This window comes from Zea mays, chromosome 4 (assembly GCF_902167145.1).
Source record: "Zea mays cultivar B73 chromosome 4, Zm-B73-REFERENCE-NAM-5.0, whole genome shotgun sequence".
Classification (NCBI taxonomy): Eukaryota; Viridiplantae; Streptophyta; class Magnoliopsida; order Poales; family Poaceae; genus Zea; species Zea mays.
This window is the reverse complement of record NC_050099.1, coordinates 225,769,680-225,796,036: the sequence shown is the minus strand read 5'-3', so window position 1 is coordinate 225,796,036 and position 26,357 is coordinate 225,769,680. Positions and strand designations below refer to the sequence as shown.

The 26,357-nt window shown below is 43.3% G+C and overlaps 1 protein-coding gene across 1 annotated transcript; it reads right to left on the bottom strand.

Moving 5' to 3' along the window:
• Positions 1-11,718: 11,718 nt before the first annotated feature.
• On the bottom strand, positions 11,719-25,952 carry LOC103654672 (probable protein phosphatase 2C 14). The gene is made up of 5 exons (XM_008681516.4): positions 24,990-25,952; positions 23,748-24,125; positions 23,493-23,610; positions 12,521-12,744; positions 11,719-12,410 (listed from the first exon to the last, which is right to left on the bottom strand). The coding sequence occupies exons 1-5, from the start codon at positions 25,461-25,463 to the stop codon at positions 12,102-12,104; spliced, it is 1,503 nt and encodes a 500-aa protein (XP_008679738.1). The 5' UTR covers positions 25,464-25,952; the 3' UTR covers positions 11,719-12,101.
• Positions 25,953-26,357: the final 405 nt, after the last annotated feature.

The window sequence follows — 26,357 nt, the reverse complement described above, 5'->3', positions numbered from 1 at the left end:
ATCTCTGTGATTGATTTCTTGTGGTTATTATGTTTTGTTGAGACTCCTCTCTAGCCACTTGGCATTTACTGTGCTAACGCTTAACCAAGTTTTTGTGGCTTAAGTTTTCAAGTTTTACAGGATCACCTATTCACCCCCCCTCTAGGTGCTCTCAACTGGAACGATAATTTAATTTTAACATCTAATTTAGGAATTCGATTTGCGCATTTATAATTAGTCACCAACATGATTAACCTTAACTAAAATGTTTCTCATTAATAATTGTTTAGTTTAATCACGTTGTTTATTTATTAGTTTCGCATGTCGGTCCGCGTGTACCGTGCGCATGTCGCGATGCTATTTTGCGCGCGTCGTCGTGTGTCCTTTGCGAGTGTCGCACGCGTTGTCGCGCGCCGTTCGCGTGTGTCGCACGCCTTGTCGTGTGCCGTTCGCGCGTATCGCACGTTGTCCGCGCGCTAAGTCATTTGTGTCCGCGCGTTGCGCACATCATTTTTGCACGTCGTGCGTCGTTAATTCGTCTCGCTTAGAATCGCTCATATTAATTAAGTTACTTGCTCAACTATCAACTATTAAAATAGTAAGTTAGTCAAAACTAAGTAGTAGTATTAATTTACATTTGATTAATATCAATTAATATAATTATGTCGAAGTGGATGTTCTAATTAATAGTTGTTTAGAGTAAACGCGCTAACCCCTCGACCATAGCTTTGTTTATCGCGGTTCTTTTTCTCGCGTAACCGTAGAGGCGCTCTCTGTTTTATATTACATGTTTTTATATTAGTTTCCTTTGTAAGGTGTAATGTTCTTATGCCTGTATACGTTTGTTTGCTTGTGCTTGTTCGTCTTCGCTGTGTGTCGCGATTAGATTGCGATCTGTTCCTGAGCTTCGAGGAATTGACGATCAAGACTTGGTGAACCACTGGTCCCGAGATCAAGCTCTTCGAGTTCTATGAGATTGAAGACCTTGATCATCTGTTTGGTGAAGGCAAGTGTCTCTTGACCCATCTATGTCCTATACATTTTATAATTCACTCCCCGCATTTACACAATTTATACCTAAGGATGGACTAGCTTTGTTTATCATGTCCTTGTTTTACCTATGTGGGTTGGATTATTTTGGTTTAGCTCTATGCTAGTGCTTCACCCTAATCAATGAACATGATGAGATTATTTATGATATGATGTTTTCCCCTTTGATTATGATGATGATATTGTGACATTTAAGGGGACTCGAGCGGTTTCTCGAGTGCCTCTCCGTAAGGACTGGTTCGTTGGATGACCATCCGGGAAAACAGTGCAGCCATGAGGGTGGTATGGGATGCCCTTAGCTAATTAATTAGAGGAACTGAGGTGTAGTTCGCTTCGCCGTCGTGCCGTCAATGGGGCTCAGTGTATGTGGCTCGCTCTGCCAAGGGAATCTTGGGGAGGAGTGCAGTACATTTAGGAAACCTAACGGGTGGCTACAGCCTCAGGGAATCTTTGTAAAGGCTTCGTAGTGAATCCCTAGCCATTCACCTCGGGAGTGAACAAGGGTCTTGCAAGCCCGGGCTAGAGAGGGAATCACGGCTCGTGGGTAAATTGCGCAACCTCTGCAGAGTGTTATGAAATTGATATACCAGCCGTGCTCGCGGTTATGAGCGGCCAAGGGATCTCCATTGATTAGAGACACATTAATAAGAGATGCTTTGTTCACAGATGATGATGATGATGATGATAATGTTGGTTTCTATTATGATTATGGTTTCTGGTATGCTTTCTGTTTGGAAAGAGTACTTTTGGGTTAACAACTCGGGTTAATGTTAAAACCTGGCTCTCTACTACTAATAATTACCTGACCAACTAAAAGCAACCGCTTGACCTTAACCCCACATAAAGCTAGTCCACCTCAGCCAAAACGGGACATTTGCTGAGTACGTTGATGTGTACTCACCCTTGCTTTCACAAAACACCAGGTTGCCTTTGGTGCAATCTATGCTCAGGTAAAGAAGGTGTCGAGGTGGATCTCCAGGAGTTCCAGGACTTCGACATGTTCGAGGATTAGGCTAGCGACCTCCCCCGGTCAGCTGCCTGTGGTGGGTTAATTTACGTTGGCTACGTTTCGATTCTGTGTACTTTGATTTATATTATGTAAATGGCTCTAGTCTGTAATATTATTACTTAATCTTTATTGTTATTCGAAGCATTGTGCTATGATGAGTCATTTATATAATCGCTGTGTACGTGAATTACTGATCCTGGCACGTACATGGTGATAGTAGACGCGTCCCGATCTTCCGTGAGATACGATAACTTGATTGAGTGGAGATCTCGACGTTGATGATCCAAGGCTCCGAGCGAACGGTTCCTCGCAATCACTACACCACGGCTCCGTTGGTTATCACCCGTGACACACGAATGACCTCGCCACGAAGGCTTATCCCTGCAAGCGCAATCAAGAACACAAGCAAGAACAGGAAAGAAACACAACCAAACTTGTATTGATTACGGGAGGGGGGTCTCACAAGCCGATGACGGCGACACTGTTCGATGACAGAATTGATCTAAGCAAAACCCCCAAACCTAAATGTGGCGGCGGCTGCTGAATAAATAGAGTATTAGGGTGTGCGTAGCTCTGGACTCGCCCCTAATGGGCTCCGACGCGATACACGGCCCAACGGCCCAACAGACGGTGTCGCAGCACCAAAACAGAATCTGAACGCTGACTTGTTTCGACGATTCCCGTTGACTCCGGATGAATTTTAGGGTGGAACTAGTTGGGTTGGTTAGATAATCTCGTTATCTTTCCAACCATATCCAGTCCGTCGCAATCGGAGTCCGGATGCATCTTGGGCGTCCATTTTAGTGCAGATTGGTCCTGGAACCCGAGATAATTTCGCAGCCGACTCGGACTTGATCTCCTTCCTGTTGTGGACGCCCTTGCTGCTCCTCCTCAACACCTTGGCCTTTCCCAAGTCCTTGCTGGTCCTCTCCAAGGTACCTAATCATCAAAACATCCATGGCCCCAAGCGTAAGCTCTGAAACACAATTGACTAGGGTAGAACGTACCTGGAGATTTAGCTGTCGTGCACGAGATCGTGTTATCGGTCCATTCATTGTATATATAGAAGTGATGTCCTCATCATCCTCCTCCTCTTGAATTGGAGTCGTCCTTGACTCGGTCTCATCTTCGTCACCCATATATGGCTTCAAATCTGAAATGTTAAAGGTGGAACTAACCCCAAAATCTGGCGGCAACTCAAGTGTATATGCATTATCATTAATTTTTGCAAGAACTTTATAAGGACCTGCAACTCGTGGCATAAGTTTAGACTTTCTCAAATCAGGAAACCTATCCTTTCTCAAATGAACCCACACCAAGTCACCAGGTTCCAATTTCATTTCCTTCCTACCTTTATTAGCAGCAATACGATACTTTTCATTCATCTTTTCAATTTGCAACTTAGTTGTTTCATGTAACTTAAGAATAAATTCAGAACGTTGTGTAGCATCCAAGTTCACTATTTCAGAAGGTGGTAAAGGTAGCAAATCAATTGGGGCACGAGGATTAAAACCATATACTACCATAAATGGACTAAGCTTGGTTGTGGAATGAATCGATCTGTTATAAGCAAACTCAATATGTGGCAAACATTCCTCCCACAACCTCAAATTATCCTTCAAAATAGCCCGCAACATGGTAGATAAAGTGCGATTAACAACCTCTGTTTGCCCGTCAGTTTGGGGATGACAAGTAGTAGAAAACAACAACTTTGTTCCCAATTTAAACCACAAAGTTCTCCAAAAATGACTTAAAAATTTAGCATCCCTATCAGAAACAATAGTATTTGGCACACCATGCAAACGCACAATCTCAGTGAAGAACAAATCAGCAATATGTGAAGCATTATCAGTTTTGTGACAGGGTATAAAATGTGCCATCTTTGAAAAACGATCGACAATGACAAAAACACTATCACTCCCCCTCTCTGTTCTAGGCAATCCCAAAACAAAATCCATAGAAATATCCTCCCAAGGTGCACGAGGAACAGGAAGAGGCAAATAAAGACCATGGGGGTTAAGTCGGGACTTAGCTTTGTTGCACGTGGTGCAACGAGAGACGTAGCGCTCAACATCACGCCGCATCCGAGGCCAATAGAAATGAGTAAACAACACATCCTCGGTCTTCTTAACACCAAAATGTCCCATCAAGCCACCTCCATGTGCTTCCTGCAAGAGTAGAAGACGAACAGAGCTAGCTGGAACACACAACTTGTTAGCACGGTAGAGAAGGCCTTCACGCAACATAAATTTTTGCCACGTTCTTCCCTCTCTGCAATTTTCAAAAGCATCTTTGAAGTCCAAATCAGCAGCATATAATTCCTTTATAGTCTCCAAACCAAATATTTTATGATTAAGTTGGGACAGCATAGTATAACGTCTAGATAAAGCATCAGCAATTACATTATCCTTTCCTTTTTTATGCTTAATAATGTAAGGAAATGATTCTATGAATTCAATCCATTTAGCATGTCGTTTGTTTAGATTAGATTGTCCCTTAAGATACTTCAAAGATTCATGATCCGAATGTATGACAAATTCTTTAGACCATAGATAATGTTGCCAAGTTTGTAAAACTCGTACTAAAGCATATAATTCTTTGTCATATGTAGAATAATTCAGAGTTGGACCATTCAATTTTTCACTAAAGAAAGCAACAGGTTTACCTCCTTGAATGAGCACTCCTCCAATCCCAATGCCGCTCGCATCACACTCGAGCTCGAATGTCTTGTCAAAATCAGGAAGTTGCAGCAGTGGTGCTTGTGTGAGCTTCGACTTGAGGGCATCAAAGGCTTGCTGTTGTGATGGTCCCCAACGAAACGACACTCCATTCTTTGTCAACTCATGGAGAGGTGTTGCAATGGTGCTGAAATCCCGCACAAATCGCCTGTAGAATCCTACAAGACCAAGAAAACTTCGAACCTGCGTGACCGTGGTTGGAAGTGGCTAGCTCGTGATGGCAACAATTTTTGCCTCATCCATCTCAATGCCCTGCGATGTCACAACATATCCAAGAAAAGACACACGATCGGTGCTGAAGGTGCACTTCTCAAGGTTACCAAATAAACGTGCATCACGCAAAACATCAAAAACAACACGTAAATGTTCAATACGATCATCATGAGACTTACTATAGATAAGAATATCATCAAAATATACCACCACAAATTTACTGATGAAAGCACGTAAAACCTCGTTCATCAATCTCATGAAAGTGCTAGGCGCATTAGTTAACCCAAAAGGCATGACTAACCACTCATAAAGACCGAACTTAGTTTTAAATGCAGTTTTCCATTCATCACCTAAAGACATACAAATCTGGTGGTATCCACTACGCAAGTCAATTTTAGAGAAAACAATAGAACCACTTAATTCATCAAGCATGTCATCCAATCTAGGAATAGGATATCTGTACCGAATTGTGATGTTATTAATGGCTCTACAAGCAACACACATGCGCCAAGTGCCATCTTTCTTAGGAACCAAAAGAACAGGAATAGAACAAGGACTAAGGCTCTCACGAATGTACCCGCGGTCCAGAAGGTCTTGGACCTGGCGCTGAATCTCCTTAGTCTCCTCGGGGTTGGTCCTGTAGGCAGCACGGTTGGGCAAGCTCGCCCCTGGAATTAAATCAATCTTGTGCTCAATGCCTCGCACAGGTGGCAATCCAGGGGGTATCTCGGAGGGAAACACATCCATATACTCTTGCAAAAGGTTAGCAATAGCAGGTGGCAAGACAATAGATGTATCATCAATGGAATAGAAAGCATTTTTGCACACTAAGGCATAGCAAAGTCCAAGAGAGGCATGTAACTCATCAAGATCAGATTTAGTGGCTAGCAAAGTAGGAGTTTTTAACTTAATAGGTTGCTGATTTTCAGAGTTCAAAACACCTTTTTGCTTAGCATTAGTCTTTTTCTCATGTTCAAAGTGGACAATCTCAGTGGGAGTCATAGGAAGCAACACAATTTTCTTTCCCTTGTGCATAAAAGTATATTTATTAGATCTACCATGGTGAATAGCATCAGTATCAAACTCCCAAGGACGTCCCAGTAAAAGAGAGCAAGCATCCATAGTCACCACATCGAAATCAGCAAAGTCATGGTAAGAGCCAATAGAAAAATGCACCCTTGCTGTTTTTGTTACCTTGAACTTACCGCTGTTGTTAAACCATTGAATGTGATAAGGGTGGGGATGCTCTCGTGTGGTCAAGCCAAGCTTCTTGACCACCTCAACGTTCACCAAGTTGTTGCAGCTACCACCGTCAATGATGGTATGTACACGGCAGTCCTTGACGATGAGGAACATGTTGAAAAGGTTGTGGCGTTGTCTGTTGTCGTCGTCACTAGTCGTGGTACTCAAAGCTCGTTGCACAATCAAGGCCTTATAGGTCTCGGTCGCTGTTGTACCAAGAACCTCTTCATCACCATCATAAGTCTCTGCAATGTTAGCTCCAACAGTATCTTCATCTTCAACATCAGAAGCACTAACATACCCACCATCACCAGTAGCAATGTATGCCCGTTTGCTGGGGCAATCTCGCTGAATATGACCAAGTCCCTGGCAGCGGTGGCACTTGATGTCGGAGGAGCGGCCTGTGGAAGAGGTGGTTGTAGCAGGTTTTGCTGCAACACCCGAAGGTACAGTGGAAGATGTGGACGTCCGTACGCTCGAAGATGATGACGCCTTGGCTGGCGCCGGTGGCTGGCGTGGAGCGAAAGTCCTCCGTTGTTGACGACCCTGCAATTCTTTTTCTGCCAACATAGAAAGATGGAACAAGCGTTATATAGAATGATATTCTTTATAATCAACAATATCCTGAATCTCCCGCCTCAATCCCCCATAAAACCTAACCATTTGATCCTCCGGATCCTCAACTACCCCACATCGTAGCATACCTTTCTGAAGTTCTTGGTAGTATTCCTGTACCGATATGTCTCCCTGATCTAAGCGTTGCAATTTTTTTCGAAGATCACGTCTATAAGAAGGGGGAACAAAGCGAGCTCGCATCTCCTCTTTTAACACATTCCATGTTTGTGGTGCAACACGTGTGTTAACAAGTTCATTCCACCAAATGATAGCAAAATCTCTAAATTCACTAGTGGCTTGTCTAACCCTATGCTGCTCAGGAACAAGATGGGAATTAAATTTTTGTTCTACCGTCATCTCCCAGTCTAAGTAAGCTTCAGCATCATAAGAACCCATGAACGGTGGAATAGAAAACTTAATCTTAGCAAATGGATCATGGTCTGGTTCAGGATTATGATGACGACGTCTACCATTACCTCCCATACCTTGTCGATTACGTGCGAGGCGTTGTCGCAGCGGTGCATAAACATCGTCGTCATCGTCGTCGTCGTCCACAGGAGAGTGAGCTGGGGCTGGAGTTGGTGGTGGGGGACCAGCCTCCAGTACGTCCATGCGTGTAACAAGTTCAGCAACTCGTCGATCAAGCTGCTCATATGATGTCGAGGCAGAGTCCTGGTATTTTTTAAAAGCTTCAGTCATCGCGCGCATCATCTCCTTCAATTCCATTTGAGAGACACACTCATCGTCGTTAAGTTTAGGCCCCTTGTCCTTGTCCATTTGATTCTTTGGTCCTGTCATTGTTAGCACAAAGCAGAGACAAAAAGGCAACAAACAATGTGAACCCTACAACTATCTCTCAGGGCGGTGGTGGAGGTGGTGGAATACAAATTATGAAGCGTCTTACCCCGCTCTTACAACGTTCTTACCAGCACTGCAGGTGGCAAACGGTGACCGGTGTGACTATCCAACGAGCGTGGGTGTGATTGCAAAAGAGTACCTGTTCTGCTCGAGAGAAAATTGGAGCTATGGAAAGGCTAACTAAAAATATATATGTGGCACACAAGTCAGTAACAGATAGCAATGCTGAATAAGTGTTTCAAGTACTCGTCCTAGTTGCTGGCCTAGAAAATGTAATAGAACAGTTGGACCAAAGCACAAGAAAGGAGGTACAAGTATCTAGTGGGAATGGCAGTTCTGTAAATATGACAGATTTTTCAGCACTAGTAGAAATCAAAGGCGCGTTTCAAAAGGAGTACCATCAAAAGAGCTCGAAATATTCTGAATTTTTTACCACTGATCCAAAAACACAAAGGATGGAAGCACACAAAATTTCACTTGAAACAGAGTTGTATTGTGGCCTAGAGAAATTCACAAAGGATCTCTGAAATTCGTGAAAACACTTAAACAATTTTTTTAATTATCTTCCCGATTTTTTTGAATTTTTTGACCGAACCAAACAGGCCGTAGTTTGGGTCACCCCAGAATGGAGTCAAGAATCTGCTGTAAAAATTTGAGCTCAAACGGAGCACCGAGCGAAAAGTTATGCCCGTTTTATGGAAGGTACCTCAAGTTATGGTTTTCAAAGCCACAACTCGGCAGGAACTGAAGCGACGGCTATGGAGCATAGGTTCAGTTTTAGAGATAGGATTTGTTTTCTGGATATGGTTGGTTTAGATATAGGATCTATTTTGTGGATATGGTCGGTTTTAGAGATAGGATATGTTTTGTGGATATTGTCGGTTGTAGAGATAAGATCTATTTTGTGAATAGGATCGATTGTAGAGATAAGATCTATTTTGTGAATAGGATCGGTTGTAGAGATAAGATCTGTTTTGTGGATATGGTCGGTTTTATAGGATGGAAGCAGATGGATACAATCAAACTGAACCAAAACAAATCTAATCCAGCAACCAAACTCAACTAGAACACGAACTCAGAACTGCGGACTCTAAAACTGAATTGTGCAAAGGCTAAGGCGATGGTTTTAGGTCGGAATAAACTGATCGTAATTTTTTTTGGCTTTTTGTGGACTATGGGACGAAACAAAACTAATCTAAAGGTAGAATTATACCTCACGAGCAACCTGGAAATCTGATACCAATTGATAGTAGACGCGGCCCGATCTTCCGTGAGATACGATAACTTGATTGAGTGGAGATCTCGACGTTGATGATCCAAGGCTCCGAGCGAACGGTTCCTCGCAATCACTACACCACGGCTCCGTTGGTTATCACCCGTGACACACGAATGACCTCGCCACGAAGGCTTATCCCTGCAAGCGCAATCAAGAACACAAGCAAGAACAGGAAAGAAACGCAACCAAACTTGTATTGATTATGGGAGGGGGGTCTCACAAGCCGATGACGGCGACACTGTTCGATGATAGAATTGATCTAAGCAAAAACCCAAAACCTAAATGTGGCGGCGGCTGCTGAATAAATAGAGTATTAGGGCGTGCGTAGCCCTGGACTCGCCCCTAATGGGCTCCGACGCGATACACTGCCCAACGGTCCAACAGACGGTGTCGCAGCACCAAAACAGAATCTGAACGCTGACTTGTTTCGACGATTCCCGTTGACTACAGATGAATTTTAGGGTGGAACCAGTTGGGTTGGTTAGATAATCTCGTTATCTTTCCAACCATGTCCAGTTCGTCGCAATCGGAGTCCGGATGCATCTTGGGCGTCCATTTTAGTGCAGACTGGTCCTGGAACCCGAGATAGAGTCGCAGCCGACTCGGACTTGATCTCCTTCCTGTTGTGGACGCCCTTGCTGCTCCTCCTCAACATCTTGGCCTTTCCCAAGTCCTTGCTGGTCCTCTCTAAGGTACCTAATCATCAAAACATCCATGGCCCCAAGCGTAAGCTCTGAAACACAATTGACTAGGGTAGAACGTACCTGGAGATTTAGCTGTCGTGCACGAGATCGTGTTATCGGTCCATTCATTGTATATATAGAAGTGATGTCCTCATCACATGGTGCACATTCGGTTTACCTTCTAAAACCGGGTGTGACACACTCACCCGGATCTGGTCTGCCGCCTGAACCGCTCCCTCTATGGCCTCAAGTAGGCGCCACAGGCCTGGTACAATCGCTTCGCCACCTACCTGGCCTCCATTGGCTTTATCGAGGCCAAGTCGGATACGTCCCTCTTCATCTACCAACGTGGCGATGACATCGTCTACCTCCTCCTCTACGTCGATGACATCGTGCTCATGGCATCCACTGTCGATCTACTACAGTGCACGATCATCGCCATCCAGAGGGAGTTTGCGATGAAGGACCTGGGGCCCCTCCATCACTTCCTCGCCATCACCGTCGAACGCCGGCCCCAGGGTCTCTTCTTGCACCAGCGCCGGTACGCCATCGACATTCTAGAGCGGGCTGGCATGTCCGACTGTAAGCCCTGCTCCACGCCTGTCGACACTCAGGCGAAACTCTCTGAGGACGACGTGCCCCCGGGTGCTGACGCGATGGCTTATCGGAGCCTGACCGGTGCGCTTCAGTACCTCACCTTCTCCTGACACGACATCGCCTACGCCGTCCAGCAGGTGTGCCTCCACATGCACACCCCACGGGAGCCCCATCTCACCGGTCTCAAGCGGATCCTGCGCTACCTCCACGGCACCCTTGACTACGGTCTACTCCTCTGATCATCCCCGACGTCGGAGCTCGTGGTCTACACCGACCCAGACTGGGTCGGCTGCCCCGACACACACCGATCCACTTCCGACTATGGTGTATTCCTGGGTGCCAAGCTCGTCTCCTAGGCCGCCAAGCGGCAGCCCATCGTCTCCCGCTCCAGCGCCGAGGCCGAGTACCGCGCTATGGCCAACGGCGTGGCGGAGGCCTCTTGGATGCGCCAACTTCTCCACGAGCTCCACAACCCCCTCCAGCGCGCCACCCTCGTGTACTGCGACAACGTCAGCTCCGTCTACCTCTCCACCAATCTCGTTCAGCATCAGCGCACGAAGCATTTGGAGATCGACCTGCACTTCACCCGCGAACGTGTCGCTGCAGGTGACATTCGAGTTCTCAGCGTTCCCACCACGCTGCAGTTCGCCGATATCTTCACCAAGGGGTTACCGACGAGTGTATTCCTAGACTTTCGATCCAGTCTCAACATCTGTAAAGGATAGAGTTACGACTGCGGGGGGTGTTAGCACTGTATTAGGGTTTGAGGGTCTCCCTGGTGTATTGTAATGGGCCAGGCCCATTTCTGGTCTATTAATACATATCCCCTCCCTATTCTAGGGCTAGGGCTTCCAATAGGTAACACCCGAAAGATTTTTTTTTGTTTGCGTGGGAGACATGAATAAATTTCTTCATAAAATAAAAAGTTTTTTTTGAGAATGTACTGTAAGAAGTATTTTAACTTCATGAAATCCACAATTGATTTTTTAATTGCATATTAGAAAAAACAATATAGAATACAAAATATGGTAACATTGTAGAGAAAAAGAAATAAATCTAGAAAACTTTACTAGATATAAAGAAGATATATAGGATAAAATCTTTTAAAGTGTACTATGTTCGCTTTGCTTTAATTTATACCGACTTCTACAATTAACTTCTACAATATTTTGTTTCTATAAATTGTAGCTGCATCAGTCCAAACAACTAGCTTTAATCTGAAACGAACATATGATAAAATTTAGATGACGCTTTTAAAAACAGCCCAATGCAACTAACTGGTTGGGAGTATCGAGTCCAAATAAGGATGTTGCCCTGTTGTTTGACAACATTCTTAACTGAGTGATGCAAAATTCCACGGGCAGAATTTTGACAATCTACGAGAATTATACTTCCATTATGAATGTACTTTATTTTATTTTGAATTTTCACGTGCCACGAGTACAAATCCACATTGCATGCAATGAAATTATGACCATCAGAATAAAATTATGTGATCAACAAGCTCTAGAACCTTTTCTGTGAGTAGCAACGAGGCTAAAGAATGATACAGATATCTTGTTAACATAAATGTTTAAAGCCAAAACTTCAAGTACCCTACAATTTATGTTTCTCCTATAAAAATCTAATGTCGCATATAATAACCACACTTGCGTCCAGAAAAAAATAGCAAGCAGAAACCCACCGACGTGCTATATCTTGGCTCCACAAATGCCAATCACAGGCACAGCACAGCATGTTCATGCCCCCGCTCTCTCTGCCTCAACTACTATCGTTCAGCAGATCTCAGTCACAGGCACAGCATGCAAGCTCACTTTGCGCCTCAACCATCATTGTGCAAATCACCTCGTTTCAACAACAGACACCTCGTTTCCGTCTATAGGTGCGCTCACCTGGATAGTTTTGGAGCACTGAGCAGTGCTAACTTGTACAGCATCTGCCAAATTGTTGGCCAAGGAACTCGAAGATTCACTTGCTTCATTTGTGTTCAGGAATAGGCAGACAGCAGCACAATCATCGACTTTAGAAGTGGGGAACCGAGTTCGCCAAGCACGGTGAGCTGATTCGACTAAAAATCGTGCTGCAGAGGCCCGAGATGTGACTCGGCTGACAGTATTAACAACTTCATCATTTGATAGCACGTCCCAAACCTAGGTAAAAACAATAGACATGGAGTTATATCATACAGTGCAGAAAGAAGAGGCCAAAGACCGGCCTAGCAACACTCACAAAATGGCGCGTAAGTTGACAGTCTGCTCACCCCATCGGTAGCCAGCACAACAAATTCATCCTTTTCCGTTATGTGGTGATAGGAAACATCAGGCACAGAAATTACACCATGATCCTTCAGACAAAAGTCTCCAAATGCCCTAGCCATGGCCAATCCAGGCGAGTTATACCTTGGAAGCCAAACACGAGCAACCTCCGGCTCCTCAGGAAGTGCAAATATTCTGCCCCTGCGTTGCCTGATTCTCTGTGATTCACCTGAAATTACCATGCCATTCCTCGACAGAATAAGGAAACGAACACACTAAATTTAATAACTCTCGCTACTAATCAAGTATAGGAATTTCACATTGAATATATGCTCAAGAGGAAACCATGATCTATGAGAACGTTAATAGGCTTGTAAGAGCCCATTAGCAGAGGTCTATATATACAAAGGGCTAACATGCTAGAATCAAGAGAGACTCATCCTAGCCGGTCCGTCTTTCTCTCTTAGGGTTGCAGACGTGCAAGACGCCGCCGCCTTTCCTCGTGTTGCACGCAAGGTGCTAGCACACCGGCATCACAATGATTCATCCTCGTACATGTGGATACCGTAGAGACATTGTTGCTGTTGATGTGGTGATGTTCAACAACAAATGTGAGGAGCACGTATGAACATAGCATACATATTACTATTGCTGGTACGCGAGGACGTACGACTACTTCCACTACATCGTCGCACATATCTTCCGCCACGTTGCATATGTCTAGTGGCAACAATCCATGATCCTTTACTTACATGTTATCTTGGTTGAACGTGATAGATATGCTAGTGTGTAGCGTATCCATTTCCCGACAATGGTATCAGGACATAAGATTAGTTTGCCTACTGACCACTCAGACAGCTTGCCCCTACAAACCTATAGATTGGTATCATCATCAGGGCTAACAGTATGTACCTTCTAGGTAGGAAAGGACAATAGATCCGAGTTGAGTGTATTGTTATCATTGTACCTGACGCGATTGTCAATATGATTGACGGTGAAAACAGAGGCTCTTGGAATGTCTCAAAATCGGCTTGATTTGATCAACCCGATGAGATTTTCGTAGCAATTTCATTGATACAATAGATAAAATTCTAAGAGGTTCATGGCGCATAGATTGTTTAGACAATCCTTCTTCACATCACATGGTAGTATCTGATTCTCCGCGTGGCGTGGTTCTGCAGGGAATGTTGTAAATGGTATGATCCAAATGTATAAGTGACGCTTGATGTTTTCATGTAATTCTTTACTATCTAGTGGTAACATAGTTCTTGATGTTATCATGGCCTCCAGCATGAAGACACGAAGGACGAGAACTTAGCGATGGAGATCACCATGACAAAGAACTATATTATCTCACATATGTGATGTTTTACTATCATACTATTCGTCCACATACTAAATGTAATAGAATCTGTGTTTTCTGGATGGACAGGAAGAGCGGTGGATGACCAGGGTCGACCTAGTCGTCGACTAATCATGATTAGTCGCCTGGTCGGACCCCTAGGTCGACCAGCTGGTCGCTCGACCAAAAAACATAGAATAGAATATAGCTTCCTTTAGGAAAATTAAGAGTAAACTTTGATGCCCTTCCAACTGTTGCAACTATAAAGATTCTAATCATCGTTTGGTAGGTCCGTCAAAATAGAGTGCCATCAGTTATCTTGATCTAATAGGGTGGATGTTGGACATCTACGTGCATAACGTTGGTCTTCTTAACAAGGCTATCCAATCAGATTTAGGCCTTGAGCATGATGTTGAGAGCTAGGGCATTAGATGCCACCAAACAAACAAGAGTCATATAGAATATAATTAGAATATTTTTCTTACCTATGTCAATATATTTCTAGTTGTGATGCCAAAGCTCACTAGAATTTAGTGAACGTGGATCTTGTCCACTATATATCGTTAAAGAAAAAATGATTGCAAAACATATGGTGGAAAAATATTTTATTTAATGAACCAACTAGAAGGGCGAGCCTGGTGCAGCGGTAAAGCCTACCTCTGTAACCGGAAGGTCCCGAGTTCAAGCCCCAGCCTCTTCATATTATGCGGGTAAGGCTTGGCGCTTAAAGATACCCTTCCCCAGACCCCGCACAGTGCGGGAAGCCTACGGCACTGGGTACGCCCTTTATTTAATGAACCAACTAAGGATTGCAAAACATGTGTTGTATGTTGCTTTTATTTTGTTGTAGATTGCTCCTACCGGCTTTAGTTTGCGATTTTTTATTTACAAAGAAAAACTCATTGGAACGAACTTTATGATTGGTACCGTAACTTGAGAATTGTTCTTAAGCAAGAGAAAAAAGAATATGTTCCTAAGGCTTGTTGTTGAGAACGCTTATCCTAATGAGTCAACAGAGAATGCAAATGATGCTGACCGAAGTGCTTATAAGAAGCACACGAATGACTCCCTGGATATTAGTTGCCTCATGCTTGCCACCATATTCTATGATCATAAACAATATGAGAATATGGAGGCCACACTATGTGGGACTCGGTGGCATGTTAATGAAGTAAAGAAGATGATGGGTATATTGAGAGCCTTGACACATTTGGTTTCACTCTCATTGAGAGCTAGCTACAGATGTGAATCTCTAGTCTCACCCTCCAAGTTATGAGATGTTCATTTTGAAATTCCACACGAATAGCATGGAGAAGGCCATTACTGAGTTGCATGGGATGTTTAAGATAGCCAAAAAAACATTAAAAGAACTCTAATCCTATGATGATGGTCCATAAGGATAATAAGTGGAAATGTTTTACAAAAGGCAAGGGTAAGGCTAAAGATGAAATCAAAGCTCAAGTCTGACCCTTGTAAAGAAAAAACACAAATGCGTACATAGTGGCTACCTTGGGAATCGGTCTAGAAACTACCAAAAAAAATTGGAAAACAAGAAAAAGAGCGCACTTTTACTTCAGTTGTATAATTTATTGAAATTGGTTTTATTGTTTCTTCTAATGAATCATAGGTATTTGATACCAAATCGATTATATTTGTATGGACTAGAAAGCATGTTCATTACATTAATACAAAAAGGATTTGGCCTAATGATTTGGAGCCAACTTTTAATTGGCATTGACGCTTAGATCATATAAATGAGAAACACATAGAGATGCTCCATAAAGATGGTGTCTCAAATCTTTTGACTTCGAATCATTTGAAACTTGCGAGTCGTTCTTACTTAGTAAAATGACTAAAGCAACTTTCACTAGTCAAAGTGAGAGAGCAAGTAACTTGTTGGGTCTATAAAGTATACTGATATAAGTGAACCAATAACCAGAGGTGGTTTTCAGTACTTCATCACTTTCATTGATGACTTTAGTAGATATGATATGTCTACTTAATGAGGCACAAGTATGAATCACTTTTAAAAGAATTTCACAATAAGCTACAAAATAAGTTGGGCAAAACTAAAGTTCCTACGATCATAGAGGCAAATATTTGAGCCACGAATTTAGCAATCATCTAAAACAATGTAGAATTGTTTCACAGTTGACTCCACCTAGTATTCCTTAATAGAATGGGGTCTCTGAGCGGAAGAACGAGACATCGTTAGACATTGTTCGGTCAATGATGATTTTCCACTGTCCTTCTAGGGATATGTTCTAGAAACCACTACATTTACACTAAAAAAAGTTCCATCTAAATCGGATAAGGCACCATAATAGATAAGGACCAAGAAACATCCTAGACTGACTTTCCTTAACATAGCGAGTTACAAGGTTTAAGTGAAACGTTTGACGTCTGATAAACTCCATCCCAAATCTGATAAGTGCTTCTTTATATGGTATCCTACGAAAATTAAAGGATGTTAAGTTTATAACTAGGAAGAAGGCAAACTTTTTGTTGCCCGAAATAGTGCCTTTTTGGAAAAAGAGCTTCTCTCAAAAGGAGTTGGTGGAAGCAAGGTGCAACTTATAGAAATTCAAAAAACACTTTAAAATGTTTCAACCCCTACCGATCCTCCACAGGAAGTACAAGATATTGTACAACCAATTATCGAGGTATCACCCCTACGTAGGTTAGAGAGGTCACATCGCACTACCGATAGGGATGGAGTTATAAAAAACACTTTAAGAGGTCACATCTCACTACGTGTAGTGATGTATTTTGGGGTTGTCAAACGCTACTTCGTAACTGGGCAGTTATAAAAGCAGTTTTCGGATGTACCATGGAACATAGGTTAGGATGTGAACGGATCAAGATGGAATTGTCCCTCCTACATAACGGGAGAGATATCTTTGGGCCCCTTGATGTGCTCGAGTGGTCATTCCAATGTGTTTAAAGAGTTAATCATGATGTGACTAAAGAGTTAGTCACAAGTTGTAATCTACTACAAGATCAAGTGAAGTTTTTAGCTATTATAAGGTTGGTAGAAATCTCGCCTTGAGTTCGATAGGTATCATGTGGCAAAAGGATCAAGACGTGTATGTATATCAAAGTTTGACTGATACGATCTTTATGTGTATATGGGATTCAATATGTGCTTCTCGGTGTTGCTATTAACTAATCACTCGAAAATGGTTTTCGATCATGGACGTCCACACTCCACACATGAACCTAACGATCATATGCTAAGGGGTTAGAATAGTTGCATAGATGATTGACTTTAATGCAAGTGGGAGATTGTTGAATATATGCCCAAGAGTCAATCATAATCCATTAGAACGCTAATGGGCATTTAGGGTAAAAGCCAATTAACAGAGTTCTACATATACAAAGAGACTGACGTGCTAGAATCAAGAGACTCATCCTAGTTGTTGTTGCCTCTCTCCCTATGTTGCAGACCCAAAACGACGACACCTTTCCTCTCAATGCACACGTGGTGGTAGCACGCCAGTGTCACAACATTTCATTCCCACACGCATGGATACCGTAGACACACTACTGTTGTTGATGCACTGTTAATCAGCAGTGAACGTGAGGAACACGGGTGAACATGTTGTTGATGCTGGTACACGATATCATACAACTATTTTCATTACATTGTCCCATTCTTCTTTCGTTGTGCTACATATCTAGTGATAACGATCTATGGTCCTCTACTCACAAATTACCTTGGTTGAACATGATAGATATGCTACAGCATAGCGTATCCGTTTAAGAAGTACTTTCTGCCATGAGAAAACTAAAAAATATTTGCACCATCACATCTATGCTACTCAATTAGCATGTACTCTTATCATCACAATGCCAAAAGTTTATGTTTATACCATGGAAATGGATTTGGAAATCATGGGCTCCTCTGCATTCCAAATTTTTCATGTGATTGGTTGTTATTAATCGATGATAGAGTGCTGATAGGACCCCTAAGAGAGATCTCTCTCATCCTCCTTGCAATCCTCATTGTTATCAAGCTAATGAGCATACACCGCATTCTCGTATCTTGCGTTGTTTCCTCGCAAGTTTGGCTCACAATCCTCCAACTTGCTGGATTTTAGTGGATTTCACCTGCTGATACTAAGAGTTTCTCTAGCTAGTAGAGTCAATCTCTCAAGCAAATAGACAAGCAACTGAAGAGCTTAAGACGCTAATTATTTTTGTTACCTAGGAGCTTTGGAGGCATCGTAACCATGTTGTTTTTAATGTCACCACCCTAGATGACAAATAAAGTTGTAGGGGTAGTCAAGAACAAAAGCACTTTATGTTGCATGGCAATTGCTAAGGAGCTCCAGGGTCTTTCATGGGATAGCCTAGGTGTTATTTCTGCCTGTGGCATGCACATTACAAGGACTATTTCTAAGGGGCTGGTGTTGTACGATTTTCTTCTATTTAAATGAAAGGTACGCTAGTAGCTCTCCAGCGTATTTGAGGGAAAGAAACAATGCTAGATAACATATAAAAAATAATAGTTTGTCTTCCACACCATTTCAACAGTCAACATACATTCTTGAAACAGAATTAAGCTTGTACTCCCTAAGTTCCATTTCGTTATCATGGTTTGGAATCCATGTGGTCAAATGTCTCAATCTTGGAATGTCGATATTGAAAATAAGCAAAGCTACATCTTGGCTGTCCAAATATGTTCATACTCAGTTCTTTTTATTTATCATCATGAAATCTGGGATGTGCAACTTTCAAAAGTTTTACCACTAATGTGTTTTCAAGTCGTCCGACTAATCGCGATTAGTCAGGCTAGTCGGTTTTGGGTGGGCGATCAGGGCAAGCGACCCGATTAGGACACCTGATCGCCCTGGTCGTCCGACTAGTCGCTGACCAGCTACGATTAGTCGCTCGATCAGGAGATCATGTCTGACCAGGGTCCGGTGTGCCTCAAATTTTCATGGGCTTTTTTCTGAAAGGCGACATTACTAAGTGTTTCTTTGCTGTTTTGAACACCTGCATTTCTTTAGGGTCATTGGGGAGCTACTGTTTTTAGTTGGATGAACAAATATGTTCTCTTAAATCAGTATGGCAGAATTCATGTCATGTTTATATATATATATAGTTTATATATTATAAGCCCTGTGCTTCCAATAACTAGAGGAAGCCCTGGTCCAACGGTGCCATCCGGTTCAGTCGCACCAGGTTCGGGCGGATATAAAAACACCCCCAAGCCGCAAGGGATTAGGTTTTAGCTTCAGCGACGGTTCCCTCGGCGTGCGAGCGGCAGTGGCGAGCGAGAGTGACGCTCCCGAGGCAGGCAGGCAAGCGGCGACGGCACTCCCGAAGCGGACGAGCGGCGGCGGCACACCCTAGGCCAGGTGGCGACGACGGTTGCGCGATAGGCTTCGGCAGCGGGAATGGTGGCCACGAGAGACACGAGTCACTCCAACAGTCGCCCGAAGCGCGATCGTCTCCCGTGATGGCGGCCACGCGAGGCATGGGTGGCTCTGGCGTCCTTTGATAACCAACTCCTCCGATCCGGTGGCTTCGGCGACGTCCTTTGATCTAGCGGCCATGGGATCGTCCTCCGGTGACGAACTATCCGATACATGTATATGACATCGATGATTATGTTTTATGCCGTTTATTTACACTATGTTTGCATTCTAGTGATGATTTTTACGACGATGAATACAATTTTTACGCTGCCATAAAACTGTCCCTAATTCCCGCGGGGGCTGTTAGTTGAACCAATATTAGGTTTTTTATCAATTATGCTACACGGTGTATGTATTTATGCGACTTTGTATAAAAATTTATGCTCTACGTGAATCATGTCATCCTATTTTTTGCATGCGTGCAGTGTAAACGAAAATATCATCCAAAATTTACGCGCATGCAATTAAAACTCTCACGATCTGCCATAATTTTTGGATCTGCATAAAAATGAAAATTGCATGCATTTGACTCCCATAATTTTTGGATCTACCATAAAAATAGGATCGTGAATACAACACACTAAAGTTATCAACTTGTCTCACATGACTCCGTATTTACGCACATAACTGAAGGGTTTTACGCTCAAAACATAAGGTTTTTACGCTCGAATCTGGAGATGTGTCTACCAGTGTACCACGTGCAACATTCCGTATTACATAAATAACAAGACCATGTAGCATAATTAGTATCAATATATATTATAAACTGGTTGTAACGAGTCTAACTGCATGGAAGTTAGAACGATCCTATATTTATGCAGGAAATGCAGCATTTAAAATAAAATTTTATTGTTTATATGCATGCCAATCAAAGTAGAAAACAGATTTTTACGCATTGTACTGAATTACATAAATATCTACACCATGTAGCATAATTAGTATCAACAAATATTATAAACAGGTTCTAACGATCCTAGTTGCATGGCTGTTAGAGTGATTCTATATTTATGGAGTCATCCAATTTTTGCGCGCATGCAATGGAAACGAAAATGTGACTCAAAATTTGCGTACATGCAATGGAAACTCACACGATCTGCCATAATTATCGGATCTACCATAAAAATAGGATTTGCATGTATGCACTGCGCATGTGCACGTGGTCCAGTGGTTGGGCGGAGTTTTTATGTTATCTCTTTGAACTATTTACTCTATTTGTGTGGACTATTTACTCTATTCGCGCAAAAAAACCGCAATTTATGGATTGCGTCCCACGCGGGAGGATGGTTGTTGGACAGGGAGTTTGACTGACGCGCGTGGGGGAGGTTGACCTGGTCTAGGCCGGCGCGCCCACCCACACTCCAAGCCAAGCTGTCGGGTGTGCCCCCCACCCCACGCCTGTGCGCGCAAAAAAATTGGAAGGCATGCATGAGTCAAACATGTTTCCCTACATGCGCGTAAATTTAGAAAGAAATGTGTGGCGGTTTCTATTTTTAAATGCTTTATTTCCTCTATAAATATAGGAACACTGCAATAGACATGCAGCTAGACTTGTCAGGACCAGTTTATGATATATACTGATACTAATTATGCTATATGGTGTAGATATTTATGTAATTCGGTACATTGCGTAAAAATCTGTTACCTGCTGCATGCGCGCAAAATTAGGATGGCAAAATGTACGATGAAAGAAATGAATTGGCTTGCATGGAAACAAAAAAAAAACATATTTAATTATTTAGGGTTTGTTTGGTTCGTGGCTAACTACGCCACACTTTGCCTAAGGTTAGTCGTTCGAATTGAAGAACTAACCTTAAGCAGAACAGTTAGGCAAAGTGTGGCAAGTTAGACAGCGAACCAAACAAGCCTTTATTTACTCCATAAATATAGGATCGCTTTAACAGTCATGCAGTTAAACTCGTTATAACTAGTTTATGATATATACTGATACTAATTATACTACATGGTGTAGATATTTATGCAATTCGGTACACTGTGTAAAACTCTGTTTCTTCCTGCATTAGCACAAATTTAGGATGACAGGAATGTGCGATGAAATAAAATAGATTGGCATGCATGCAAACAAAAAATCGTATTTAATGTTTTATTTCCTTCATAAATATAGGATCAATCCAACAGTCAAGCAACTAAACTCGTTAGAACTAGTTTATAATATATACCGATACTAATTATGCTAAATGGTGTAGGTATTTATGCAATTCGGTACACTGCGTACAAATTTGTTTCCGGCATAAAAATCTGTTTCCTGCTGCATGCGCACAAATTTAGTATGACAGGAATGTACGCTGAAAAGAAATGGATTGGTAAGCATGGAAACAAAAAAAAACTTATTTAAATGCTTTATTTTCTTCATAAATATAGGAATCCAAATTCAAGCGTAAAAACCTTAAGTTTTGAGCATAAAACCCCTCAACTATAGCGTAAATATCAAGCCAATGTGAGAGGTTGATAGCTCTGGTGGGTTATTTTCACGATTTTATTTTTATGGCAGATCCGAAAAATATGGGAGTCACATACATATTGTTTCTATTTTTATATAAATCCAAAAATTATGGCAGATCTTGAGAGTTTCCATTGCATGCGCGCAAATTTTAGATGATATTTTCGTTTCCACTGCACGCGCGCAAAAAATTGGATCACATGAGTCACGCAGAGCATAAATTCTTATACAAAGCCACATAAATACTTACATCGTGTAGCATAATTGATAAAAAACCTAATATCGGTCCAAATAAAAACGCCGACGAGGATTAGGGACAGTTTTATGGCAAACGTAAAAATTTGTCAGTTACGAACATAAATGATTTGATTTGATTTTTTATGGTAATTACGAACAACATAAATCAAGGAACTGTTTTTTTCAATGTGCATAAAAAAATATGCATGCAGTAAACTGATGCTCGAACTCCGTGTTTAAACATAAAATCCTACAGTTTTTAGCGTAAATACTGCATGTGGTAGGCATAAAACACAATAATCGAAAGGCATAACACGGATCGGAGGTAGTCGCTAGAGGACGCCGTCGAGGACACAAGAACGAAGGGTGGTCGTCACTCAAGCCGCCCGAACTGCGCCGGATTGGAGGATGTCACGCGCGACCGTCGCCGCGCGCACCTCGCGCCTTCCGTGATGCCGCTCGAACCCGCGCCTCGTGCGACGCCGTCGCTACTCGCACATCGGGGGTGCCACCGTCGTTCGTGGGTTAGGGTGAGTCGCCGCCGCTCGAGCCTGGGGGTGCGTCGTCGCTTGCCCGCCTGCCTTGGGAGTGCCGCCGCCTCTCGCCCTCCTCGGGGCCCCGGGGTTGCCGCCGCTTGCCCGCACCAGAGCCCCTTCGTCGCTCGCCCTCTGGATCGGGGAGCCGCCGCCACCGCACCATCGATCTGGGAACCGTCGCCGCTACTCCGGATCGAGGAACCACCGCCACCGCTCGTTCGGGTCGGGGAGCCGCCACCATCACAACCGTCGTCGTCGCGCTCGCCTGGGTGGGCGTCGTCGCTCATGAATCGGGGTGAGGCGTCAAAAATTGAACCATAGCACTCCGGGTCTTCTTTTATAGACGCTCGAACCTAGTTCGGCTCGACCGGATGGCACCGTCTGACCTGGCTTCCTCTAGTCATTAGAAGCCCAGGACTCATAATATACAATATATATGTCCTGGATGGACAGGAAGATCGGTGGACGACCAGGGTCGACCAGAGGTCAATTAGTCGACCTAGTCGTCGACTAATCACGATTATTCACCTGGTCAGACCCCTAGGTCGACCAAAAAACATATCCACTAATATATTATTATTTATTATTCTCAGGATTGGCTAAACAAATTATATTACTAGATTTTTCTTTGGAAATTCTTTAATCGTAGTAATAACAGCAAGCAGAAAAGACTTGCCTACTGTTCAAGCAAACAAAATGATCTATGGAAGTGCACGAGACAAATAATCTTATCTCATAAAGATTATTATTTATTCCTTTGACTAATAAATAATAAAGATATGCAAAATAAAAAAATGAAAGTTATTTCGTAGATTAAGGCCACATAATGTCACATATAAGTAAATATAATGATGTTTGTAACATAAGGAACTTGAAACTGCACACAAGGAGTGCGCAAAAACAGTAATGATGAAAGGCCCTAAAATTTGCAAAGTGGCTAGCAATACAGCAAAGGACAAAAGAAAGAAAATACATGCTTACTTGGAATGTCAGGTTTGAGATCAACTGTCAATTGAACAGCAACAAGCTGGTTATTTTCATCTCTGGTGCCTAAGACAGCTCTTGAATCCCCCAAATTGCCAATTATAAGATTGTGTCCCTGTAGCATACAGAAAGAAATAGAATACAATCAGTATACATGGATCTCCAATTATCTGATGTCAATTTAATGAAACCAAACAAAGATATTTCTGAAAGAAAAGAAAAGAAAACAATAATACCAGTTGTCTCAGTTACCTGCTTGATCACTGCCACTGCTGTAGTCCCACTGAAAAAGCAATCAATATTTTTATGTAATTTGAGATCCCTATCCATTACATGGAATGCCTTCAAGAATGAAGTTCTCAATGCTGGGAAGACCTCTGGATAATCTCCATTCTGCTGAGCTTCAGAGGAAACGGCAGTACCTCCTCTGACTATGTGTTCAGATGAAGCTACATCATTTGTATTGAGCTTAATGTTGCCAGTGGATGCTACTCTACCATCTTCCATCCCCAAATCTGCTCCTAACTTTAGAGGCAGGAGATCTCTTACTCTCTTGGCAACCAAATGGCCATAAGGTCCATGACCATCAAATACACCACAAAAGATGGTATCATCTCTAGAACAGAAGTTCTGTGCACGAGTAAAAATAGTTGTGGAAGTCAAACATATGCTGCACAGAAATATAGCAGGAGTGGCAAATTTTACACGTGCCCTGAAAAACTGGACAGGTACATGGAAGATGGTTTCTTATTGGGAGTTGCTTATCATTTCAGTGAGACCGGTATGCAATTTGTTAGAGATTACTATGGTAGTCAAATCGTGAAAGTTATCATAACTCATGTAGGGAAAATATGAGTTCGAAAAAAATTAGATAGGATCCGTACATGTGTCACTCAATGGGCATGCAGTCAAATTGGTAATCAAGCATTTGGAAAGGGGAGGATGGGGCTTCAAGCAGATAAGATCATCCAACGAGGAGATGGAGAAAGGGGAAAAAAAACTAGTATTGGATAAGGATGAGAATCATGTGGAGCCCCTCCAACCTCCATGAAGTATTCCAACTCAACACCAATTATTAGGTTTGAATAAGACTACCAAATAGGAATTATCAACATCCAATGGCAACCAGTGTCAAATATATATAGGATTTGAGTAAAAGTTCAATTCTTGAATAGTTTCATATTGTGTGCTCATGTTGCGATAAGAACATGCATAAGCTGTGGCCAAAGATAAAACAAACAATTCCCTGAGGCTTGCATTAAGATCAAATTACAGAAGAGTAAAATCTGAATCTGAACTTCTCCGTCGAATAAAAAATCTGGAACACAGGATATGTCAGGCAAACTAATCCGGAGTAAGAACAAGGTTGCTTAGATCTTGGGGAGATCTGATCAAGAACAGTGGGGAAAAGTACATCAAGAATCTCACAGCACAAGATGTGTGAGAAGTACAGACAAGAAAGCAGGGAAAAGATGGTTCTTTTTTCTCCTTTACCTCCCAGAAGATCATAGCATCCTGGTTGACGCCCTTCTTGCCCTGCAGCGTGTACAGTGACGCGACGGCGCAGGCGCCATTGCCAGCGATCCGGCCGGGGGTGGCCCTGAGCGCCGCTGCGAAACGCCGGGCGTCGGTTGGCTCAGGCCCCGCCCCAACCCCGCGAGGCAGCGGCGGGAGCGGCTGCCGCTGGGGCCGCGCCGTAGCCCATGTCATGCCTAACGCGCCGAGCAAGCCGAGGAGGCAGTCGAAGAAGTCCTCCATGCATCGTCCTCTACCGGCAGCGGGGCCGGCGCCTGTTCCAGCAGCTCCCGCTCCATCTCCTCCCGCCACTGCTGGACCCGCAGACCGGGTGCTGACCATGGCGACGCGCGCGGCGACGGCGAGCGCAACCAGGCGCTGGTGCTCCCCTCCGCTGCCGCTAGGCCGCCGACGGCTGGTGCCTGACCGGCGCCCGGCGGCGGCTTCCACCATGCACCCGCGGCCGATCCGCACCCGGCGCCGCGCGCCGCCGCCGCCCGCCGAGAAGCTCGCTCTCCGACGCCGGCGGCAGGAGAAGCAAGAAACGGAGGAGTGAGGCAGAGCGTACGGCCAAGGGACTCGGACACCAAGAGTGGAGAGGGAGAGAGTGGCTGCCGCTAATCAAGCGGGGATGGATGTAGTGTAAAAAGAGGAATGTTATATATGCCTGAAAAGGGCAGCAAGAACACGGGCACGGGGCGAGTCAAGCAGCGCAACCAAAACCCAACCCCTCTGTCTGTCTCTATCCATGGATTGGTATAGTATAGTACTAGTACAGAAGTGGTGGTTAGGAAACAAGAAACCTGCGTAATCCCATACTTAAAAAGGCTCTTAGCAACAACGAATCGATTGATTGATTAACCGGCTAATCTAGCCCAGAGGACGAGAGGAGAACGAGGCCGGCGGCGGTGCTTAATATTCGATCTCTCGCCGTTGGAGGGGAGGGGGAAGTGGTGGCCGATAGGGGGACGGGACATTAAAACGGCGAATAGAGAAGCACGAGAAAGAGACGCGAAGTTGACTAAACTTCGTGTCGTGTCGGACCCCAAACCAAACGATTTTTCTATGTTTTTCCTCTATTTTCCAGAGAGAAAACATAAGCCATCATGAATTAAACAGGCTGCTAAAGCGACAAGTTCACTTTCACATATAGTAACATCATTAATATGCCGTTTGGATACTTGGAATTAAATTACATTCTAATAATAATAATTTATACACATATCAATTAAACTGATACGGTTTTATGTAAAATATATTTATATACTACTATTTATAAATGTCAAATATGCTACATTTTTACTACAGAGAAGTTGGCTGAAGAGCATCCTATAAATTGTAGAGTAG

Excerpts from the sequence above, each read along its gene's own strand:
- LOC103654672 (XM_008681516.4), bottom strand. The coding sequence starts at position 25,463 with ATGGTGGAAGCCGCCGCCGGGCGCCGGTCAGGCACCAGCCGTCGGCGG. Across the intron at positions 24,126-24,989 it reads ATGCTATGATCTTCTGGGAG|AACTTCTGTTCTAGAGATGA; the intron begins GTAAAGGAGAAA and ends ACTCGTGCACAG. Across the intron at positions 23,611-23,747 it reads CAGTGGCAGTGATCAAGCAG|GGACACAATCTTATAATTGG; the intron begins GTAACTGAGACA and ends TGTATGCTACAG.